Source organism: Pteronotus mesoamericanus, unplaced genomic scaffold (assembly GCF_021234165.1).
Source record: "Pteronotus mesoamericanus isolate MK-2021 breed Mesoamerican mustached bat unplaced genomic scaffold, CSHL_Meso_final contig_48, whole genome shotgun sequence".
Lineage (NCBI taxonomy): Eukaryota > Metazoa > Chordata > Mammalia > Chiroptera > Mormoopidae > Pteronotus > Pteronotus mesoamericanus.
The window spans coordinates 2,455,722-2,478,325 of NW_026555180.1; the positions used below are offsets into that span (position 1 = coordinate 2,455,722).

A 22,604-nucleotide genomic window follows, 5' to 3' on the forward strand; every position below is an offset into this window, starting at 1 on the left:
TGCTGTTGGTTTAATACTCACTAATGACCAAAACTGATCCTGAATGGTAGGGAGTGACATACAGATGACCACAGGCTGGAGCCAGAATGAATGGCTTTGTCTCTGACCCATGACCTGGATGTAATGTTGCAGAGGGTGTCTGTATAACAGATTCTTCTGGATATTATTAATTTTACAACATCATTGAGGAAACCATAGGGAAACTATTTGTCAACCAGCTCCTCAGAAACAGCCAGGTTGTGGGGCTTTTCACATAATTCTGAGCATATTTTTTTGCATAGCAAAACCCACCACACCCACCACACCCTTGAGAATATGTGCATACATGTCGTTGGTGCGGGGGTTGCGTGGGGGCTGTTGAAGACAACTGAACTGGGAAATGCGTGGCTATGTTTGTAGTTCTCGGTTTTTCTTCCACATTAACAATTTCTATTAATGTATTATGTAATCTCCTAGGAACTCTCTATGGCTTGAAAGGGCTGTATGAAAATACAGAAGAATAGGCTCTTCTGTGGTTGTAGGATAAGAAGAATATGTAAATAGAAAGAGATAGTCAAATGTTCTGGGGTGTAGCTGCTCAAAGGCAGGGACAATGCGCACTTGCCTCTACATTGCTGTGCTCATTTTGATTATTCCCTAAAGCTTTAGAAGAATTTGCTTTTCTCCTTAAGTGTTTCTTGTTCAGATCCATTTCCACAGTTGCTCACCCCTACTTCCTGAATAAGGGACAACTCGATACCGGCCTTTTTCCTTGTACTTGCAAACTTTCAAAATCACAAAATGACTCACAGCATAGGCTGGTTGGAAACTGATTTGTGTAATTCAAACTTCAGTCATTCTGTTCCATCAACCAGAAGAATATGAATCAAACACATGTTTATGAATCAAATTTGAGGAATTCCAATGAAATAATGGTGGATGTGTCCTTCTCTGACCCTCATTGCCTCAGCATGCCTCTGAATTATTAATATGCACCTGAGCAACAGATCTGCAGGGCTGCTGGTTAATAGAGCCTGCAGCTCAGAACCTAGACATGCAGGAGTTAAATGTCTCATGCAACTGGAGAAGTTTAGAAGTCAGATCTGTCTCCTCTAGGAAGGTGAGCTTCCATTGCTTCCAATACCCTTGTTTGTGGGACCTATTGACACTGGGATGACCTCTGGCCCTCGCTTCTCTCAGCTACTCCCACCTCCCCAAACTTGTTGAGCAGCATCACAAGCTATTTGTGTGTGCTGTATCTGATACATATACATACACACATTCATACCCATACTCATAACACTCCCCCTCCTAGCCACAGGTCTGTATAGCCAGCACCATATCTCACTGTCAATGGCAGCTGTGGGCAGAGAAGTCACCAGAGAAACCTCCAAAAGTCTTGGCTGAGTACATGTCTAAAGGAAAATGTCTGGGTTCTGGGCTGGGTGGGTACCAGATACCTGCCTTAATCCACAATGAATCAGAAGCAGCCCAGAGGAGATGTACTACAGCTCAGGCACTCCTGCAGGGCCCTTGCTGGGCACGTGAAGCTAACCCAGCAAGGCTGCACAGCCCAGTTTGTCTGAGTTTGAGGCCTTACCCCCTCTCAGACAGACACCAGCCAGATTGCTTTCTTTTGTGGAACTCCCTCTCGCATACAAGGAGGGCAACATGCTATGTACCAGGCATCTATGTATCTTATTTCATACTCTCTTCAAAATCACTCTTTGAGGTTAGATTAACCATTAGAAACTAAGGCACAAAAGGTTCTTTCTCAGGATCACACAGCTTGTAGGTCCAAGTCCCCCTCACACATTGAACTCCCTACATTCTTGGCTGGAAGAAATTGTTCACTTAAAAAGTTTTCTGGAGCCTCTCACTTCATATACTAGGAGCCTGAATAAAATGAAAGGAAATAAGATAAAAACAGGACAAAAAAAGTCACCTACCACTCTCCTCTCGAGAGTCTGTTCAAGTTTGTACATAGTTCTTCTCTAGAAAAGGCTGAGACTGCAAAGTCCAGTCACATAGACAAGAGAACGTGGCATCACTTAGGATTTAAAGAGAGCTCTGTGGTTCAGAAGGGCTCATGGTAGGGGGACTTCAATTTCAGTAGACTTAGATTAATAATATGAAACACTTAAATCTGTGCTCATTCTGTGCCAGGTGTTAAATGCTTTATGTATAAAAACTCACTTTAACCCTCATACAACCAAATCGCCATTCCACAAAAAGGAAACTGAGGCCCAGAGGAGTTAGGTAAATTGCCTAACACCAAATAACTTGTGAGTAGTGGAGCCAGAATGTGAACTGAGGCATGTGGCTGCTCTGCCTATGACTTGGACATATCTCACTGCTTCTTGAATGGGAGGCTACTGGAGCTAGAACCACTTTAAATGAGGAAAAAATAAACTGCAGAGAATTTCAAAGAAAGATTCATCCCAAAACGAACTTACTTTATCTATCTTGGGTTAAAGGCAACTTTCTTGGCAAGTTAAGAAAGCTTAGACTGTCCCAGCTTAGTTTGAACTTGTCATCTTGTCCTCACAACCAGGAGGGTGTCCATGACTGTGTCTCCATCCAGTGATTGCCTACATGCCAGGAGAGCATCAGCATGGACATGTGCTCCACAGAGAGGTGAGAAGAAAAAGCACCACACTCTTCTGCCCCTCATATTTGCTCCTGCTTTCATCCTACCCCTAGCATTTAGGCTTAGGGAACAATTCTGAACTTCAGTGGTGACACTCTCTCAGAAGAAAAACATTCCAGTTTACTCACAGCTTTTCTGCCAAATCCAAATTCAATTGGACTGTCACTCTTGAGGGTGGGGAAGAAGGGCAGTGGGAGCCTCTGCCAATTTCCATTGCTTTGTGTTTCATTCCTTTTTCACTCTTTACATAGCATTCATTGCCACACTATAATGATTACTTAGCACCTCTTGCAATGCCCAGTGCTAAACAGTGGGCCCAATGGTGATGGCAGGAGCTGCTAAGAGAAAAATCATGAGGCTCAACAGGCAACTAGGTAGCAAAGTTAGGCTGATAAAGGGATGGAAAGATGAGAAGAGGGCAAAAAAATTCTAGCATAAGAGATTGGGAAATTTAGGATCTAATACCAGCACAAGAATGCATCATAGAGGGGTGAATCAAATGACAGGTGAAGTCTCTGCTAATAAAACTGCTGTTATTAATTGCTAGGTGGGAAAAGGAGTGGGAAGACAGCTTTTCAGTATATCTCTAGGATATTGAGCTACATGGAAAAAATTAATTCAATAAATAAATAACTTCTCTGACAGTCTGTGTCTTTATAATAAAAACAAATTTGAGGAAACTCAAACAGATGGATAGTTGATAATGCACCTGAAGTGTCCCAAGGACCAAAATGGGCCAGTACAGAGATATGAACCCTGATGCCTGGGTCTGGAGGTTCTCTGCTGTTAACCATTACATACTGTCTGTTCACAAAATGAGGACAAAAATCCCAAGCACAGTAGGGCATTAGGAAGCTCAAATAAAAAAAGTACACAACAAACACTCATCAATGTGATTGCCCCAAGGTCTATGCCCCAAAATTATAGTTTGCACCCGTCTATAATTCTCTCATTCACTCTATCGCTAAAGAATGGTCTGCAGCAGCAGAAAGATGCCAAATGATAATATCAGGGATGGAGAGAAAACCAGAGGACAAGAAGTTGGGAAGGAGAAAGGCAGAGGTGACAACAGGGGTAGCAGCTAAAAGAAGAGAGTCCTTGGAGCCAGGATGCCAGTGTTCAGATCTCAGCCCTGGCCCATCTTGGTCTTTTGGAGTTCTCAGATGAGTGGGAGTGGGGGAGTTGAGGAGAGATAGGGTTATAGAGACCTTGTTGTCATTGTCTTGTTTATTATACAAATTGATCCAGGAAAACAAAAAATGAATATAAAAAAAATTTGCACACAATAAAAGACATAGTTCCATATTTAATAGCAACTGCCTATTAAGAGAAAGGCAACCACCATGCCATATCCATGAGTTGATGTGATATAAAGATAATAGTCACCTTGCATGGAGTACTAACTACATTCTGGGCACCCACTGTCTCACTACACTAAGAGTTTAATATGAATTTTCCAGTGACTCTATTAGATAAGCATTATTGAGGCAGGAGACAGTCAGGAAGGAAGAAATTCTGGAAGTGCCCCAGGGCTAAGATAAAGGACATTGATACAGGACAGAGATACTGTTCTAAGACAACTTTCTGGAAAAGCTCTGACTTATGGTGAATCATGAATGCACCTGCATAGAAGATGTTACATGACCCCTGCTTCATTATAATAACATTATAATAAATTAACATCGTGGGACTCCCTTCCCCAGAGGCCAATCAAGGAAAATCATGAGCGACCATATGCACAGTAGCTTTAAAGCAATATAACTACTATTACATGCATGATAAAACCCTGCCAAAACTAGCTAGGAAATATTCATCCTGTAGGAATAGAATCCCTCCAGCCCCTGAAGTCAATTTCTGTTCAGAGTCAGCCTGCTCCCATGTTCTGTGGAGTGCACTATCACTTAATAAATCTGCTCTCTCTCTTTCTGCTATAAACTCTCTGTGTGTTCAGTTCAATTCTTTGTTTATGATCACCAAGAACCTGGTTACCCGTGCCCACCTGCAACAATATCATTATTTTGATTTTACAGAAATGAGGCAAAGAGACAATCAGAATCTTTCCAAGTCAGTCAATTTTGATTTATAGAAATAACACTGGCTTCACTGCTTACTGGAAATGAGCTCTGTCTCCCTATTGGCAAGGTAGGTTCTTTGTCATCCCACCCAGCTCCATAAATTGAAATTCAAAAAGGAAAGCAATTGGAACAAGACAGGCCAGAGTACTCATGTTCAGTCTGTCATCAGCTAGGAAGTATGTTCTCATTCAGTTTACAGTATTTGAACTTATTTCACTTTATTTTCTCCATCTATGAAATATGGATATCAACTCATTCCTCATAGTAAAATATAAGAATTTAATAAAATAATAAATGTAAAGGTGACTCTCCACAAGGCCAGGAAATGGTAGTAACACCTTTCTTCCTACTGTGATTTTGGTCATGAGATTAAACTAGAGATACTAGTTATCATTTTCAAGCTACAGGAACAGAATCACATAAATGGAAATCACGTGGAGGCTTATCAGTGGGGAGGGAGCAGAATGGGGGGAAATGTACAGGGAATAAGAAACATAAATGATATGCACAAAATAAACAGGGGGAGGTTAAGAATAGTATAGGAAATGGAGAAACCAAAGAACTTATATGTACTACTCATGGACATGAACTTAAGGAGGGGTGGATGCTGGATGGAGAGGGTTGCAGGGTGGAGGGGAATAAAGGGGAGAAAAATAGTGGACAACTGTAATAGCATAATCAATGAAATATACTTAAAAAACTAAAGCTATTTAGGTTTTGTCTCTACTCCCTTTGCCTACCATTAAAAGTATGTTCTGGTGATAAGTGTCATAACTTAAATTATTAACTAAGAAGGAGAAGTAAATAGGGCAAAAAACGTGGAGAATCAGATATATTCATATTGTGACAGTTCTGGAGGAGTTCCTTCTCCTTAGTGAGAAGGCAACTCTTTAGTAGGTAATGGTCTGTGGAGTTGTCACATGTAACCCACAAATCACAAGTCACTTTCTAGATGACTCAGACTTCCTTCTGAAAGAGCATGCTTGTGACTGCTGCCCTTGGGAAGGTTTCTCCTTCAATCAAAGGGTAAGTTCAAGGCCCTTAGCTCAAAATAAAACTGGATTGCATTAAATACCAGTTGCTTTCAAACTACTTTCTAAATCTGGCCATAGGGCTTCTCTGGTTTCATGTAGGAATGTAAAAGTGCACCAGCACACACTTAATACTCCCTGTGCCTTGGGTGACCACAGAGTGATTCAAGAGTGACGTGTGGGCAATTCCCCTGGAGCCAACACAACAGCAGCTCCGCCCACAAGAGGTCAGGGCAGTGCCCTCAGCAGATACTTTGGTCACTTGATAATTATAATTTTATTTTGAAATGATCATTTTAAAAAAAATGTCCAAGTGGAAGCAATTAAACTTTGGCAAAGTCAGACAATTGTTGCTAGCAAAAAAAAAAAAAAAAAACCCAGCCAAGCTGCAATTGGCTCTACATGTAAAATGTAGGCAAAATCCAGGGTGAGGTTAGATTCTCAAGTTCAGGGCAGCACCAAAGAGGCAGCAGAATCATATGTTTCCATTGGTAATTAATAAAGTAATTGTAATTTACTGTAAAATTGTAAATTACTGTAAAAAGTAATTTCATTGGTAATTAATATTTCTCTGCAAAAATTTTTATGTCATGGTGTTCTCAGTGGAGAAATAGTGTGTTGCCTTGACCAGGTGACTCAATTGGTTGGAACGTTGTCTTGTACACCAAAAGGTTGTAGGTTTGATCCCTGATCAGGGCATATACCTAGGTTGCAGATTTGATCCACAGTTAGTGCACATATGGGAGAAAATTAATTAATGTCTCTCTCTCTCTCTCTCTCTCAAATCAATAAACATATCCTTGGATGAACATTTAATTTTTTTAAAAATAGTGTGTTCTGTGAAAACTAAAGAGTTAGTATTAAGAAAGTCATTTCTAGACTTCTCTAATAATTTATGAAGGAAAGTTTGAGTAATTACTTCAGAATGAGCTGCCAACAGGTGGCCTGTTGTTATCACAGGTGATCAATATCAGGGGCATTACCAGTTGTGGGGGTTTCAGTAAACAAGTCTTCCCGGAGAACTCAGACATAAGTGAAATAAGATTATGTCTGGGAGATTAAATATGAAATGAATACATCATAGCTCAGAGAGCCATCTTAGGAGGTGGAATAGAGTCCCAGCCAAGAACACTTACTCCATTGTAATAAGGTCAAAAATTTGAAAATATCTAAATAAACAATGAATAGGGGGTAAAGGGAACTCAGAGACTAATCTAGCTCAGTCTGAGGAAAGTTGTACGGTTTTTGGTATAGATGTATCCTCATTTTAGATCAAGATTCATTGACTTCTCTCAACCTAAATGCAAAACAAAACAAAAACAGTAGTTCTTAAACATCAGCAATCATCTGAGGTGCTTGTTAGAAACATAGATCCCCAAGTGTCCCTCTTAGAGAGTCTGAGTCAATAGGTCTGGGATAGATTTGAACATCTGAGGAGTCATCAAGCCCACTAGGGCTATGCTGAGGCACAGGGCTCGAGGGCCACACTCTGAGAAACTAAATATATGGATCCTTTGGCAGTTTGGAGTCCAGGCTTCCGTGACAACTTTCTGACAACTTGGCTTTTGGTGACTTTCACCCAGAGGGAAAGTGTGTGCAAGCCTGATGACTCTAATATCTTGTCCATGAGCTAAAGATTCTTATAATGCATAAATAAATTGACTTCTCAGTTCACATACCAGCCTCCTTCACTTGGTAAATCTACTCCAGATATCTTGGATTATTTTTCAAGAGCTTTTATTCCCTCTACACTATCTATTTTTGCATAAAGTCTTCATGATAGACTACAATGTGCCAGGTGAATTAAATAATTAATTGTAAAAGGGGAAAAATAAAAAACATAATGGTTGAATATGTTTTGGCTAGGCACACTTTCCAAAAACAAAATAACAAAACTAGAGATAATAAAAGAGTGTTTTAGTTAGGTTTGGCTTTGTGTAGAATACTTGTGTAGATATCATAATCTAAAAGAAAAGTGTCAGAATTGGAGAAAATACTTGATTTTTATCCAATATTTAGAAGTTTAAATGTGGATAAATTCATGAATTCCTATAAACCAATTTTAGAAAAGCCATTTCCAAGAAAAATTTACAAGATTCAATATTTGCCTGCAATAACTGGGACATACTTATGAAAAAATATTTGTAGTTTTGATGAAATTCAAATTTAACTGGGTGTCCTGTATATTTTTGTCTGGTAACCCTAAAAGGATACAAACTTCCAATTTACTGCATGAGAAACACTAATGATCCACAAACATTGAAAAGACACTGGTATCACCATGCAAATTAAAACAAATATGAGTAATCCTTTTTTTTGCTCATTAAATTGGAAAATATTAAGAAAACAACAGCCTTTGTTAATGCAATACCAAGAAATATGCACTCAAAACCCTACCTGTGGAAGTGTAAGTCCACAGAGACTTCCTAGAAAATATTTGCAGCCATAGTGTAAGAACTTAAACTAAGTCCAATATTATGTTCCACCTTGACATCAGGTAAAATGGGGAGGGTCTTGAGTTGGCTAACTACAAGTCCCCTCCCCATCTGACCCCACAGATAAGGTCCCCTAGTCAATAACCTTCCTTATCAAGGGGACCAGGCACAGTTCCTGGTCATCCCTGTGTAGTGGGTTTCAGCCCTCTGCCAGCCTGTCAGCTTATCAAACAAATCAGTCTTACCATCCCATGGGAACCAGGAGGTACCCTATCCTCTTAACATTAGGCAACCTGCTTTTCACACCATTAATTGTTTACTCTGTTCCTGAGTGTGCCCCCATGTAGCCTTGCATGGTGTGCAGTGTCCTCTCCCCTCCAGGCTTTGACTAATAAACTGTTATTGATCTCAACTGTCCATTATCATGTGTCACTTCCTAATCCTGGAATGAGGATTCCTCCCTCATCAACTGGATGAAAAAGCAGTGATTAAAACATCAGCAACTTTTCAATTTTAAATGTGTCTACTTTTTAACCAAGAAATTTCACTTCCTAGAACCTGTAGAAACAAGAATATATGTTGTGACATTGTTTTTTTTTAATTTCTATTTTCTTTATTTGATATATGCAATTGATCAGTCAGACCATGAATGTTTACTGAAAATATGAAGAAATAGATGAAAAACTTTGGCTCTGTAATTTTTTTCTGAGAAGCCAGTATATCTTTCAATTTACTAGAACTAATATAAGCTCTCACTCTAATTTATAAAGCTTAAGGTCCCAGCTATGCATTAGATTGCCCATGTTTCTTATAAAACCTAAAGTTCCCTTTTTTCCAGTGACATTGTTTTTAAAAGCAGAAAGTTGGCAACTGCCTGAATATTTATCTATAAGGAAATGGTTAAATGAATTATATTTAAACAAACTATGAAATACTATGCAGCAGTTGAAAAGGCTTAGAGAGAATTCCAAGACTCATTACTTCTAAGCAATGCATGTAATATAATCTTACCCAATTTATGTATGATAATATGTCTACATATATTTTGCATTGTCTCCTTCATAGAGGGTGAGAAGAGAGACAGGTGGAGGCTTTTGTGGTCTTTTGCTGTATAATTTTGCACAGTTTGAGTCTGTTACACTGAAAATACATTCTAGTTTTACTTATGTGATATGATATAAATTATGTATACATATATTCAAACTAAATGGTGAAGGCATGTAGTAATGTAATGAACCTGAGCAATAGGATGACTAGTCTAGAATACTCTAACACCCCCAGCCACAGACATCTTCTGGGCCCTAATACGATGTGAGTTAGCTCTTTAAGTCCTTCTCAGCTTCTCTCCAGAAGGACTTCAAAGCAAAAAGTCCTCTTTCACATTTTCCATATGAGTGATGCAATCAAAACTGATACATAGTTAACATATTTTTTAAAATCTTCTGTCATCCCTCTTCCTAACTTTATCTTTTACTTAACTTCATCATCTAATGCATCATGTTAAAAAAATTAATAAGCATAAAAAGAGAATGAGGGTGAGGTCCTGTGATGGAGAGAAACACATAAGCCATTGCTTGTCCCACTGTGCAAACACAGAAAAGCCTTTAGAGACAGTTTCTGTTTGCTAAGTGAGAAACTGTATATAACTATGGATTGATCTGCTCTCTCCCCTTTTTCACTCTTTAAAGAAGCTAGTTGGGTATCGAATTACAAGCAGCGTTGGTAAGCAATTATCTTAAGGAAAGTCACCTACACTTGGGCATTGACGGAAGCCAATCTCTGTTCTGCTGTGGCTCAGTCTTGCTCAGCCTTCTCCATTAGCCCTGCAAACAGACTCTTATCTCCAGCCTAATCAGGCCCCTCAGCTCCCTCGGGACGTGCCATAGACATCTCACCACACTAATGCCGTCATTGAGAAGAGCCTCCCCGAAGATCATCATGTACAGTGCCTCATTCACTCGTGCCTCCTCAAACACAGCGAGCACAGCCACGGGATCCACTGCCGAGATCAGGCTACCAAATAGCAGGTTCTGAAGCAGGTTGATGTCACTGAGGCCGAAGGCCTTGATCTGGCAGATGAGGTAGAGGGAAAGGCCAATGCCGAAGGCATTGATCAATGCACCCAGGCCCGCCCACCAGAGGATGGAGCCGATGTTCTCAAAGAAGGGCCGGGTGGGCAGGAAGTAACCGCCTTCCAGGACAATGGGCGGAAGGAGATACAAAAAATAGATGCTCGAATCCATGACCGGAGGTGATTTGTGGTTGGTGCCAAAAATGATGGCACCCACCAGAGCCCCAACAATGATGAGAAGACAGCTTTCTGGCATGAGACCTGGCAGTCTGTGGTAAAGGTGGAAGCCTGGGGAGGGAAGAAAATCACATTTAGCTGTCTGCTTACAATACCATTCTGGCCACTAAGACACCGGAAGAGGGGTGTACAAGTTTTTTTTAAAGCCAAGCAGATGGAACCTTAGGCAAGCTGGCTGTCCTCTCTGAGTCTCAGCTCCCTTGTGTAGCAGGAACTGGAAGTGTTGTACGGGCTTTACCCAAGAACAAGTACTTAACATGTCAGCCCCAGTGCAGGCTACAGAATCAGTGTTTCCAGCCAGCAGTCCTTGCCCCCTTCTCCCTTCCATTTTACAGGATTTGGGGCACTTGAGAGCAGAGGGTAGGACTGTCTGCTTTCATGCAAAACCCACATTTAGAGCTCATACAGAGTATTTCATCATCACCTTAGCCTCAGTTACTCCAAACTTACTTTATTTACCTCACTTCCCTCTCTAACAAATAAACAAAAATTAAAAGTCCTTTATTTTGTTTCCCTTGTTTAATCAATAACATTGCCATCCAGTCAATCACTTAAAAGGGAAATCAAGTCACATTCTCATGAACCCTCCTTTATCATCTCTGTCCCTTTATGCAGTAAGCTCACCATTTCATCAGTAATGTCTCTCCCTAGCTGCCTCTAATATCCATCCTCTTCTCTCCAATTACACAGATATTGCCTTTACTTAGGACCCCCATTTCTTCTCCTAATTACTAATTGTCTTCTTGATCTTCTACCTCACCCTCACCACTCCCCCCAGTTCACTCCACATCTTGCTGCCAGATGACTTTCCTACAGCATGTATATCTGAGGGTCTCATTTGCCACCTTATGACTGAAGGTACACAGTGCTTCTCATGGATTTTAAACAGAGAGTATCTGTTAAGCATCCCTGCTAATCAACCCACTGGGAAGTACTAGGTGGAGGACCAAACATGTTTTCTTCAATTCCAACTGTTGATGAAATTTTAGAAACAATATATTAACAAATAAGCAAACAAAAATAATACAATGTGTAAGTATACAATAAAATGCATATTGAATATACCATCAAATAATGATAAATGGTCAGAATACAACAGGTCTCCCCAGGGCTCTCTCCAAGTCAATATCCCCTACTGCTCTATCTTTACACATCCTACATTACAACCAACCACTCACCTTTTCACCTGAAGACTCCCTTTCTTATCTTCATATACTATTATTGATGCCTGAATTGTTCTTTTGTTCAAACTTTTTGAACAAAAAAGTTTTTTGGGTTCTGCTCAATCTTTGAGGTTAAGTTTTCCTGATCTCTCCCAAAAAGAAATAATATGTCTTCCTTTGAATTATTATAACATTTTATTTGTACCTGTCTAACAACAATGACCATTTTCTATTATTTTTTGCGCATGACTTCTGTCCCCTACTAAACCTTAAACTTCTGAAACTCAAGCAGAATGATAGATATCTTTATATTTCCCAAGGCATAAGAGCCACTCTATTTGCTGGAAGATTTTATAAAAGTTTAAACAAATGAATAAACAGGTTAAATATTTATCACAGAGGATTTTACAGTGGAACAGGTTGTTGGAGAATGTTCACAGCTTACATGGTTAAACAACAGAATGGAATACATTTTAGGTGGGGAGAACTCCAGAGAAAAATAGAGATAGGAATGGCCCAGCCAGATATGTTTTACACTCATTGAGGAGACCCACGTGCCTGGAGCAAATTTTAAATTGGGAAGAGTATTGGGAGAACAGTTATGAAGATGATTTTTTAAGCCAAACAATGAAGACTGAATTCAAATGTAAGAAGTGTAGGTTTTCTCCCATAGACCATGGAGAGCTATTAATGTCTCCTTAGTGATTTTTTAGGTTCAGCCATCCAAAGAGCATATGGGTTTCCCTTCTACAGCTTTGAACTTCTCCATGCACTATAGTAGGCAGATTAACACAATGGCATATTATTAGTATCAAGAGACATTATTGCAGACCACGCACCTAGCCTACTGGCTTCCAGATCAGTTTTAGGCTCCTTGTGGAGTCCTGCACTCTCTATCTCTGAATAAGAATGTTCTCCTTTTCTTCCTTCCTCCTCCCCCTTCTTTGTCTTCATCTTGTAGTGCTTATTTCAACCACAGTGAACTTTTTAAAATGTATAAGTGGAAGAGCCCATAATGTAATTTTTTTAAGAAAAAATTTTTTTTATTTATTTGTCTTTAGAGAAAGGGGAACAGAAGGAAAGAGGGACAGAAACATCAATGTGTGGTTGCCTCCTGCATGCCCGCCTCTGGGGACCAGGCCCACAACCCAGGCATGTGCCCTGACTGGGAATCAAACCAGTGACCCTTTGCTTAGCAGGCCAGCACTTAATCCACTGAGCCACACCAGCCAGCATCCATAGTGTAATTTAATCAAGCCTTGTGTCTCCCCAGTTTGGTTCTGCTCCCCAGAATACAGTTTCCTGAAATGAGACCGGCCTTAAGCTAAGTTGTAGCTACGCGGCAATAGCAGAAAGAGGCATCATGCCTGTAAGAAGGGCACAGTGAAGGACAATAATACCTGTGCTTCATATTTCGCAACTATTCTCCCCTTTTACGATAGACAACAGAGTCAGTCATTTTGAGATTTTATAGTTCTAGTGTGTAAAATTTAGATGGTCACAAACAGCAAAGTCCTACCTATAAGTTAAAGACAAACTTCCTTTCCCTTTTGCCTAATGATTCAGGAACATCTTTCTATAAAGTTACAAGGAATGGAACTGAAATAAAAGATAAACAAAAAAGTCTGAAGTGACTTTGTATTATCTTTGTTCCAAAATATTATTCTTTTACAACATGCATAGTTGGGTGTTTTAAAAGGATTGGAGAGAGTTGTGATGTCTTTCTGTCAGAATGCCTACCAGGCAATGCTAGATTCACCTGTCCTCACCATTAAACTAAGTTCCTTGAGGCAGGGACCATGGTCCTTTCCACATATTATATGGGTGCTCAGTAAATGTGGCTTGATAGAATGACTGAATAAAAGAATGAATAATAATAATGATATTAATTACATTTTAACTCACTTCATAATATAGAATCTAAAAAAAACTATATAAATTTCTTTTCTTAAAGTTTTTATGTCTTCCACCCACCCCAGGTGAATGAGCCACCATATGTAAAACTACATGCCCAGTAATTGGCACCTAGAATACATTCAACAAATATTGCCTTCTTTTCACGTACAATGTAAAGATAATATGAATCCCTAAGGACTAACAAAAATGAAATTGTATTTGAATACACATGATCCATCTGATAATCTACTTATTTTCTTTTTCTAAAATATGTTGTTATGTCAACATGAAAATTGAGAACATTTAAACCACAACACTCTAAACTTCTAGATACAGTGAGTCTCTGCACATATGACACCTCTAAAGAACAATTTATGTTTTATGCTAATATAAAACCAAAGTAAAATATATCCTTTTTGTCTTGAGATGTTTATTGACATAAGCCCCTTTTCTATTAGAAAATCCTTATTTGCACCAAAGAGAGGTCTTAAAAATAATTTCACCAGTGAACAAACTAAGACTTAGAAAGACAGAGTGACTAGCCAGGCAGCGGCAGACCCAGTTCCTGATCCCCAGAAGAACTGTACCCATTACTGTGGAGAGGAAAGGGTGGTTGGGGCAGGGGAAATCTTGAGCATTGTTTACAAAGGAAAACAAAGGATCCACATAAGAGCACCTTGAATGTTCTCAATGTTCCTTTGTGGTTGCCTGAAAGGTATTATACCCTTAACTCTGAACTGAGAATATTATCCCTTTAGAAAGGCATTTTTACTTGATCACTTCTTAAAAGTAATGTAAGGGCTTTTGTATAATTTACTCATTTGACAAACTGCACAAGAGTTCTTCAAACTAAAAATTTCCATTTAATCTTTATACCTTACTAGGTCAAAATGAATAGCAGTTATGAAGGAGTAAGTACCCCAACACCCTTGGGGAGTCAGGTGAATAGGTAGAGCCCCAAATCATGATGCCAAGGAATTAACTGCCAGGTTTCATGGCTTAGCCCACATTTCACACCCATCCTAGAGGTAAAACAGAAATGAGTACTCTGGATTGTAGTAAAGCAATTTATCTACTCAATAAATTTCATAACTGGGGCAAAGGATATGTTATACATGATAATTATAGTAATTTTTCACTTTCAAATAATTTGCTTTTAAGGAGACAAGGCAGTGGAGTTAAGAATTAGATGGCCACAGAGTGTAAACCATCACATTGGTTTTGGGCACAAAGAACCTTGATTAGAATTTAATCCATTACCCTGAATTCACTCTATTTCACAGAGAAAAGAATAGGTGCCCACTGGATTCATTTGGCTCTGTTGTAAATCAATATCTTACTGACATATATCATCTTCTGTGCCCCCATTTCCCATCACTGAAGGACATAGAGTCTCCTGTGATTGTCTTTTTTCTTGCTTTCTGTCATTTTGCAAGGAGCACATGCCACTTTTAAAGAATTAACAATGGGAGACATTGATGAAGCCCCTGGCTGCATGGCCAAGAATAAAAGAATATTTTCAGAAGTATCATTATGTGATTTCTGAAATTCCTGAAGGCCATCCTTCTGAGATCTACATGCTTTACTCTGCAGGATTTTTTAAAGAATAGAACCCTGAGACTTTTGCATGTCAAATAATGTCTCATGATTGTCGTCCTGAAATAATAAGAAATTAAAAAAAAATAAAACAAAAACCCAGGACCCAAAAGTTTGCTTTTAAATTTCAAAACACAATTCTGAAGCATTAAATGGCTTTATAAAAAGCTGTGAAACTTTCCCTTGTGTCAAGGGAACATAATTTTTGATGTAATAGCAGTAACAATTACAATCCACTTAGCTCCCCATCTATGGGGCATTTTTATATACAATATCTTAGGTGGAAAACAACTTGTACAACCCAGTGTTTGAAGACTTACCTATTTTTGCAAGGGATGCTAAAAGTATCCAGAGGGTGACTTCATAAGGAATTTGCACGTTGTCATAATCCAGTACAAAAACAGTTATCTTCTCATCTAGCTCTGAGCTCATAACAGCAAACTGAATATCAGTGGAACTTGTGGATTTGTTCAAATCAGAAGTTGCTTCAGAAAAGTTGAAGGCCACTAGCAATAGCAACCAATTCCAATGACAAAAAGGTACAAACACCTGAAGACCCATACTGTGGGCTTCTCCTGCCCTGTGTGCCACAGGTTTCTGGAGACTAGGAAAGTGACTAGGTTTCTGGAGAACAGCGGCCACCGCTTGCTCAAAAGTAATATGCGTACAGTTCGTTGGTTATCCCAGTAAGAGTCTGAGTGTGTCACTGAGTTGTGAGTGTGGATGTTTTCAAATAGCCTTTAAAAGATTCTTGTTCAGGCACTCAGCTTCTGGCTCAAATGCAGTCATTCAGTAGATTTGTCAAAGCCCAGGGGACTACCTGTGGGACCTTTATCTGATCATGATTTGAAGAGCAATTTATGAAGGAGAAAAACATCTCTTCATTCAAAGCTGTCTTCTTATTTCACTGCACACTGGTATGGTCTTGTGAATAAAAATTAAAAAGACACCACAGTGCTCATTTCAGATATCACTGGAGTCCTTCCAGCCTGGAAGAAAATCCTCCCTCTCTGCCAGATCCCAGGAAATCACTACCTGTCTTGCACCTGCTCCTTCTCTCCTCCCCCTGCACTCTCACTTGTTTTGAATGGCCAAGACTGCAGGTAACTCTTGAGCTACACTTAATTATTTGTTCTGATTTGATTTTCCCTGAATGTTCTCTGGAGGGTTACACTGCTGACACCTAGTGGGCAGCCACAATAGGATAACTTGAATGTCAACATTCAATGACAAAGCACCATGCAATATCATCTAAACCAGGGCACTTTTGAGAGTAAAGAAAACTATCAATAATATATGGCAGAACGCATGTGTAAACCAGGAACTTCCTGGTATATTGTGATATATAGTCTCTATAAATGAGGAAGGTGGGTGACAAGGAGAAGAAGGAGATATAACATGTTACTGGACTCCTTGAGAAATAATTCAGACAGAATGAAGTTCTAGTTATTTGTAAACTTTGTTAACAGTGTTAAAGGTAAACAGTCTTAAAAATATAATAAGCAGAATAAGCTCCATAAATACACGTAAAAACTCAGTTTTGAAAAACTCCATGGCACATCCAAAATTTCCTATTTGAAAGATTTTGTTATTAAGGTCTATTTGTTCTAAAGAAACAGTATAACAGACCTTATGAAAGTATGTTGAGATGGATTCTATACCTCTACTCTTAGTTCTACATCTAGCCAAGTGACCTTGGCCAATTACTTACTTTTCAAAGTATCCTTACATGAAAAGGAGAAAGATAATAGCTACCTTATTGAGTGACTAGGAGTAAAAATAAAACAGGTATACTATCTGGCACTTAATAACTATTAGTGTTTATTATTTTAATCATGTGTCTTAGAGAAATAAAAACTCTATTGCAATGACAAATAGTGATCAATGGAAAATGAGAATTATTTACATTCACTAAATGAGCACCAATGGTTTGCATTTTTTTCTCAGTTGATATTAGTGAGTATAAATAATCTCCCTTCAACAAACTCAACAAAGACCATTAAACATTTGAGACAGGAAGAGTTAAGGAGGGCTAGCATCTAGCTGCAATTTCTTAGCAAGATAATAAAACTAAAGCTCACATATGGATTAGACAAAGCCTCCTCTCATACATACCAAAACCACAACCAATAAAAGGAAAAATAAATAAGTTGGACTTTATTAAAATGAAAAACTTTTTAGTCCAAACTATATTATTAAGGAAGTGAAAAAAAGAGAAAAAAAACCCACAGAATGGAAAAAATATATATAAATCATATATCTGATAAGGGATTTATATCTTGGATATATAATGTACTCTTACAACTCAATAATCAGAAGATAAATAGTCAATTAAAAATTGCCAAAAATCAAAAAAGACATTTCTCAAAAAAGAACACAAAAAATGAATATTATACATTAGGGAGGTACAAATCAAAACTGCAGTGAGATATCACTTCACACTCACAAAAATGCTAAAGTAACAAACAAAACAAACAAAAAGACAGATACTAAGCAATCCTATCAATAATGTTGGAATATAGTCCAAGGTTTCCAGCCAAGATGGAGGCGTAAGTAGATATGCTTCGATTCCTTGCACAACCAAAAGAAGGATAACTAAGTTAAAAATAGAAAGCAACAAGAACTGTCAGAAAATCAAACTGTATGGAAGTCCAACAACCAAGGAGTTAAAGAAACATTCATCCAGACTGGTAGGAGAGGCAGAGAGGGGAAGATGGAACAGTGAAGAAGAACAACAAAATGGTGGCTGGCAGACCAGATATCCCACATTAGCATCCAAATAAGCCTAGATGAACAAATGGGGAGCAAGAGAGACCGCGAAACCCAGGGTTCCAGTGCAGGAAACTAAAACCTCAAAACCTCTGGCTGTAAAAAACCAGTGGGGGTTGTGAAAATAAGAGAAACGCCCAGTCTCTTGGGAGAGTCCATTGGAGAGGCCCAAGAGATCCTAGAATGTACACAAGCCCACCCACCCAGGAATCAGCACCTGAAAGGGCACAATCCACTTCGTGGGGAGTGGGGGCAAGTGAGTAAAAACAGGGCAAAAGCCGAGCAAGTGGCATTGTTCCCTCTATGTCCCCTCCCCCATAGACAACACCACAACACTTTAAAGTGGGTTGCCCCACCCTGATGAATACCTAAGTCTCCACCATTACAATGTAACATGTACAATGAGACAAAGAAATATGGCCCAAATGAAAGAGCAGATCAAAACTCCAGAAAAAGAACTAAACAACAAGGAGATATCCAATTTATCAGATGCAGAGTTCAAAACACTGGTAATCAGGATGCCCACCAAAATGATTGGGTACAGTAGCAAAATAAAGGAAGAAGTGAAAGCTATACAAAATTAAATAAAGAAAAATATACCAGGAACAAACAGTGAAGGGAAGGAAACTGGGACTCAAATCAATGATTTGGAACAGAAGGAAAAAATAAACATTCAACCTGAATAGAATGAAGAAATAAGAATTCAAAAAAAATGAGGGAGAGGCTTAGGAACTTCTGGGACAACTTTAAACATTACAACACCCAAATAATAGAGGTGACAAAAGGAGATGAGAGAGAGCAAGCATTTGAAAACTTATTTGAAAAAATAGTGAGGGAAAACTTCTTCAATCTGGCAGAGGAACTAGACATGCAAACCAGGAAGCTCAGAGAATCCCATGGAAGTTGGATCCAAGGAGAAACACACCAAGACACATCACAATTAACTTACCCAATATTAAAGATAGAAGAAAATCTTAAAAGTAGCAAGAGAAAAGGAGAGAATTACCTACAAGGAGTTCCTATAAGACTATCAGCTAATTTCTCAAAAGAAATCTCACAGGCAAGATGGGGCTGGCAAGAGGTTTCCAAAGTCATGAAAAGCAAGGACCTACAACCTTGATAACTATCCAGCAAAGCTATCATTTAAAATGGAAGGGCAGATAAAGTGCTTCCTGGATAAGGTAAAGTTAAAGGAGTTTGTCATCACCAAGCCCTTATTATATGAAATGTTAAAGGGACTTATCTAAAAAAAAGAAGAAGGTCAAAACTATGAACAGTAAAATGATGACAAACTCACAGCTATCAACAACTGAACCTAAACAAAAACAAACTAAGGAAACAACTAGAACTGGAACAGAATTACAGAAGTGTAAATCACATAGAGGGTTGTCAGTGGGGAGGAGGTGGGGGGAGAATAGGGGAAAAGGTACAGGGAATAAGAAGCATAATTGGTAGGCACAAAATGGACAGGGGAGGTTAGGAATAGTATAAGAAATGGAGAAGCCAAAGAACTTCTAAGTACAACCCATGGACATGAATAAAGGGGGGTAGGGAATCCTGGAGGGAGAGGCAGTACTCAATGGAGGGGGATAAAGGGAAAAAAAAGTGGGACAACTGCAATAGCATAATTGATAAAATATGCTTAAAAATAATGGCAAGAATATAGTGGGATTCTAAAATGTTAGTGGAAATCTAAACTGGAACAGTTTGAATGTTTCTCAAGATATTAAACAAAGAGTTACCACACAACCCAACAATTCTACTCCTAGATATATATACACCCAAGAGAAGTGAAAACATATTCACTTAAAAACTTGTACATGAATATTTTTAGCAGAATCATTCAAAGCAGCCAAAAAAGTGAAAACAACCTAAATGCCCTCCACTTTTTGATTGAACAAATAGAATGTGAAATATCCACACATGAAAAGTGCTGACATGTGCTACAACGTGGATGAACTTGAAAAAAAATGGTGAAAGAAGTCACAAAGACCACATGTTATAAGACTCTAATTATATTGCACGTTCAGAATAGCAAATCTGTAGCAGCAGAAAGTAGATAGATTGTTTAGATTTCGGGGGTGCGGAAAATAGGGGGAGGAGGTAGAGAGTAACTATAATTATTAGGTTTTCTTTGAGTTGATGAAATATTCTAAATTCATGATTATGATTGCATGACTCTGTGGGCATAGTAAAAACCACTGAATTTTTCACTTTAAATGGGTGATTTGTATAGTATATAAATGGGTAAATCATCTGGTATTATATCTCAATGAAGCTGTTTAAAAAACTAAAAATTGAGGCAGGACAGTGAACAAATTTGTTATGACTTATAGCTTCATAAGAAAATAGAACTGGTTGTTTGGTCACATGGGATATCCTCCAGAAAGCCATGTGGAATCACTGTGCTTTAGAAAGTTTATGAGAGATGAAAAGAAAGAGAAAGTCTTCTTCCCACCTCCTGTCTCTTATTGGTCCATCCACATTTGCCTCACAAGATACTTCCAGATATATTAGAAAGATTCCTCCTAAGAAGCCAGATCTCACACCTTATACCACAGAGCTTCATATTGGCCTAGAAGTAGAAAGAGCCACAGCCTTCTGAGGTCTAACAGCCTGCAGGAACCATTGATAATGATAGAGCAGAAGGCAGTACAGAAACTACAATTTATATGAAGTAATTTATTAAAAGCCAGAACTAGAGAGCTAAGGGGAAACGATGGCTTTAATTTGGAAGCCCCCTAGTACACTACAGCACACAGGGCCAGAGCTGGAGGATGAGCTGCAGGCCTTGCATGAAAAATTATGTCAGTACACATGGAGAAATCCTGAGCATTCGAGCTTCCTAGGATTATTATTCATCTCCTCGGGGAGAAGCCAGTGTTCCAACAATAGATATTCATGAACTGGCTTTAGGACATCTGCCCAAGAAGAGTGATCTGATGTGGGAGAAGCAAGGTTATAGCAGTCAGAGCAAGTGGTCAAAGCCCATGCAGATGAAGCCATGTGAATCTTGGGGTCAAGAGAGGTGATGGCACACAAACCATTTCCAGAAAAAAAAAAAAAACGAAAAAACAAAAAACTCCCTCTCTTCATCTATTCTTCAGCACAATTCAAGTGGCCTGAAGGTTCTTACCACTTATTATATCTCCACCTCCACTTACTCAAAACTACTTAGAGTTCCTGGGAGAAGCCTTACTCTCTCTTTTCAAACTTGCACAATTATGAAATGCAGCTCCTTTTGACTGGAATAGCTCAATTCTATCAATGACCCCGGTCTGAGTAATGCACCCTAGTTCTTTGGTACTCAGGAAAGAAGCATTTCACTTTCTTCCACTTGGAAGAGGATTTCCCCTTGGATTTATGTTAAACTGTCTCTTCCCACAAGATGGGGAGCTCATATCAAAGCAGGGGCAGTCATGACCATTTTTGAGATTGCCATGATCAGCACAGTGCCTGGCACAAAGTGATTTCCCTGAATTTATAGGTGTTAAAACGAAAAATTTTACCACCAGCCTCAGTTGTTCCACAATCTGATTGCCTCAATAAGGGCATTAAATTCCTTCTTCGAAGTCTCACAGCAAACCCATTTCCTTCTAAAGGTCAAAATTAAGGAAGACAAGCTAATAAGCCCTGTTGGAAAAGCTGTATCTTGAGAAAGCTTCTTAGTAAGACAATACCATAAGGTGGTTAAAAACATAGGTTCTAGAGGCAGAAGGCCTGGGTTCAAATCTAGATCTATTATTTACTGGCTGTGTAACTTTGGGAAAGGTTTTTACCTTTCTATTCTTTGGTTTCTTTACCTGTAATGTAATGAAAATAAACATAAAAATGTTTTGAATATTAAATGGCTTTACATGTATAAAGAGTTTAGAATAGTTTCTAGCACATAAGAAGTACCAAGTAATAATTTGTTTAAGAAATGGGGGAGAAGATAGAGTTGAGAAGGAGGGAATTTCTTCATTTGTTCAACAAATATGAAGACTTTTCTGTCATATGATCTGGGCATAACAGGAAGGAAAAGATGTTCCAGGAAGAGAACATGATGTTTCAAGAATGCATTTTGGGTTGTGCAGGTTTCCCTGAGTAGAACCAAAAGGATGCAGACATTTAAGGCAATAGATAAAAGGGAGTTGATATGAGGAGTTAGAGCTCATAGTTTAATTGAAACAAATTCTTCCTGATGTTCTTAGGTTGTAACAAGATCCAAATCATATTTGTTGGTCAAGTAAATTCCTTGAGAAAGATTGACTGATGGGGCATGACGACACGAAAAGATGCTGGACACTTACCTATCTATAGTTATGCATAGAAAAAGAGATTTGCAATGTTAAGGAAAAATAAAAACCAACTTTCACTTGCAGAGCAGATAATTAAAGGAGTTATTCTGGAATTTTAGGTCAGTAGTAAGCTACTGAATAACCTGAAGCATTTGGTCTGAATATCTAGGAAATTACATTGGCAGTAGAAACCTGGTCTGTTCTGACCCTTTTTGGTGCCAGAGCCTCAAAATCCTGTGATCCTTGTCATCTGCTCTTGGAAACCCATCTACTCAGAGTCCAGTGGGTGGTGAGGAATGACTGATGTTCTCCCCAAGTATGTCCCTTGTAATTTCAGTGACTACACCCAGTCCACCCTCATGAGACTAATTGAAGGGGATACACCCAGCAGGGGAATCTCCTATCACCCAGGGCTTCAGCCA

The 22,604-nt window shown here is 38.8% G+C and overlaps 1 protein-coding gene across 1 annotated transcript in view; it reads right to left on the reverse strand.

The window, feature by feature from the left end:
- Window positions 1–15,709, reverse strand: part of SLC9A4 (solute carrier family 9 member A4) — a 61,492-nt gene extending 45,783 nt beyond the window's left edge. The window contains exons 1-2 of the mRNA XM_054577958.1: window positions 15,454–15,709; window positions 10,066–10,529 (exon numbers count right to left, since the gene is read on the reverse strand). Coding sequence (XP_054433933.1) covers window positions 10,066–10,529; window positions 15,454–15,694 — 705 coding nt within the window. The 5' untranslated portion in view covers window positions 15,695–15,709. The remainder of the gene's footprint in view (window positions 1–10,065; window positions 10,530–15,453) is intronic.
- Between the last annotated feature and the right edge of the window lie 6,895 nt (window positions 15,710–22,604).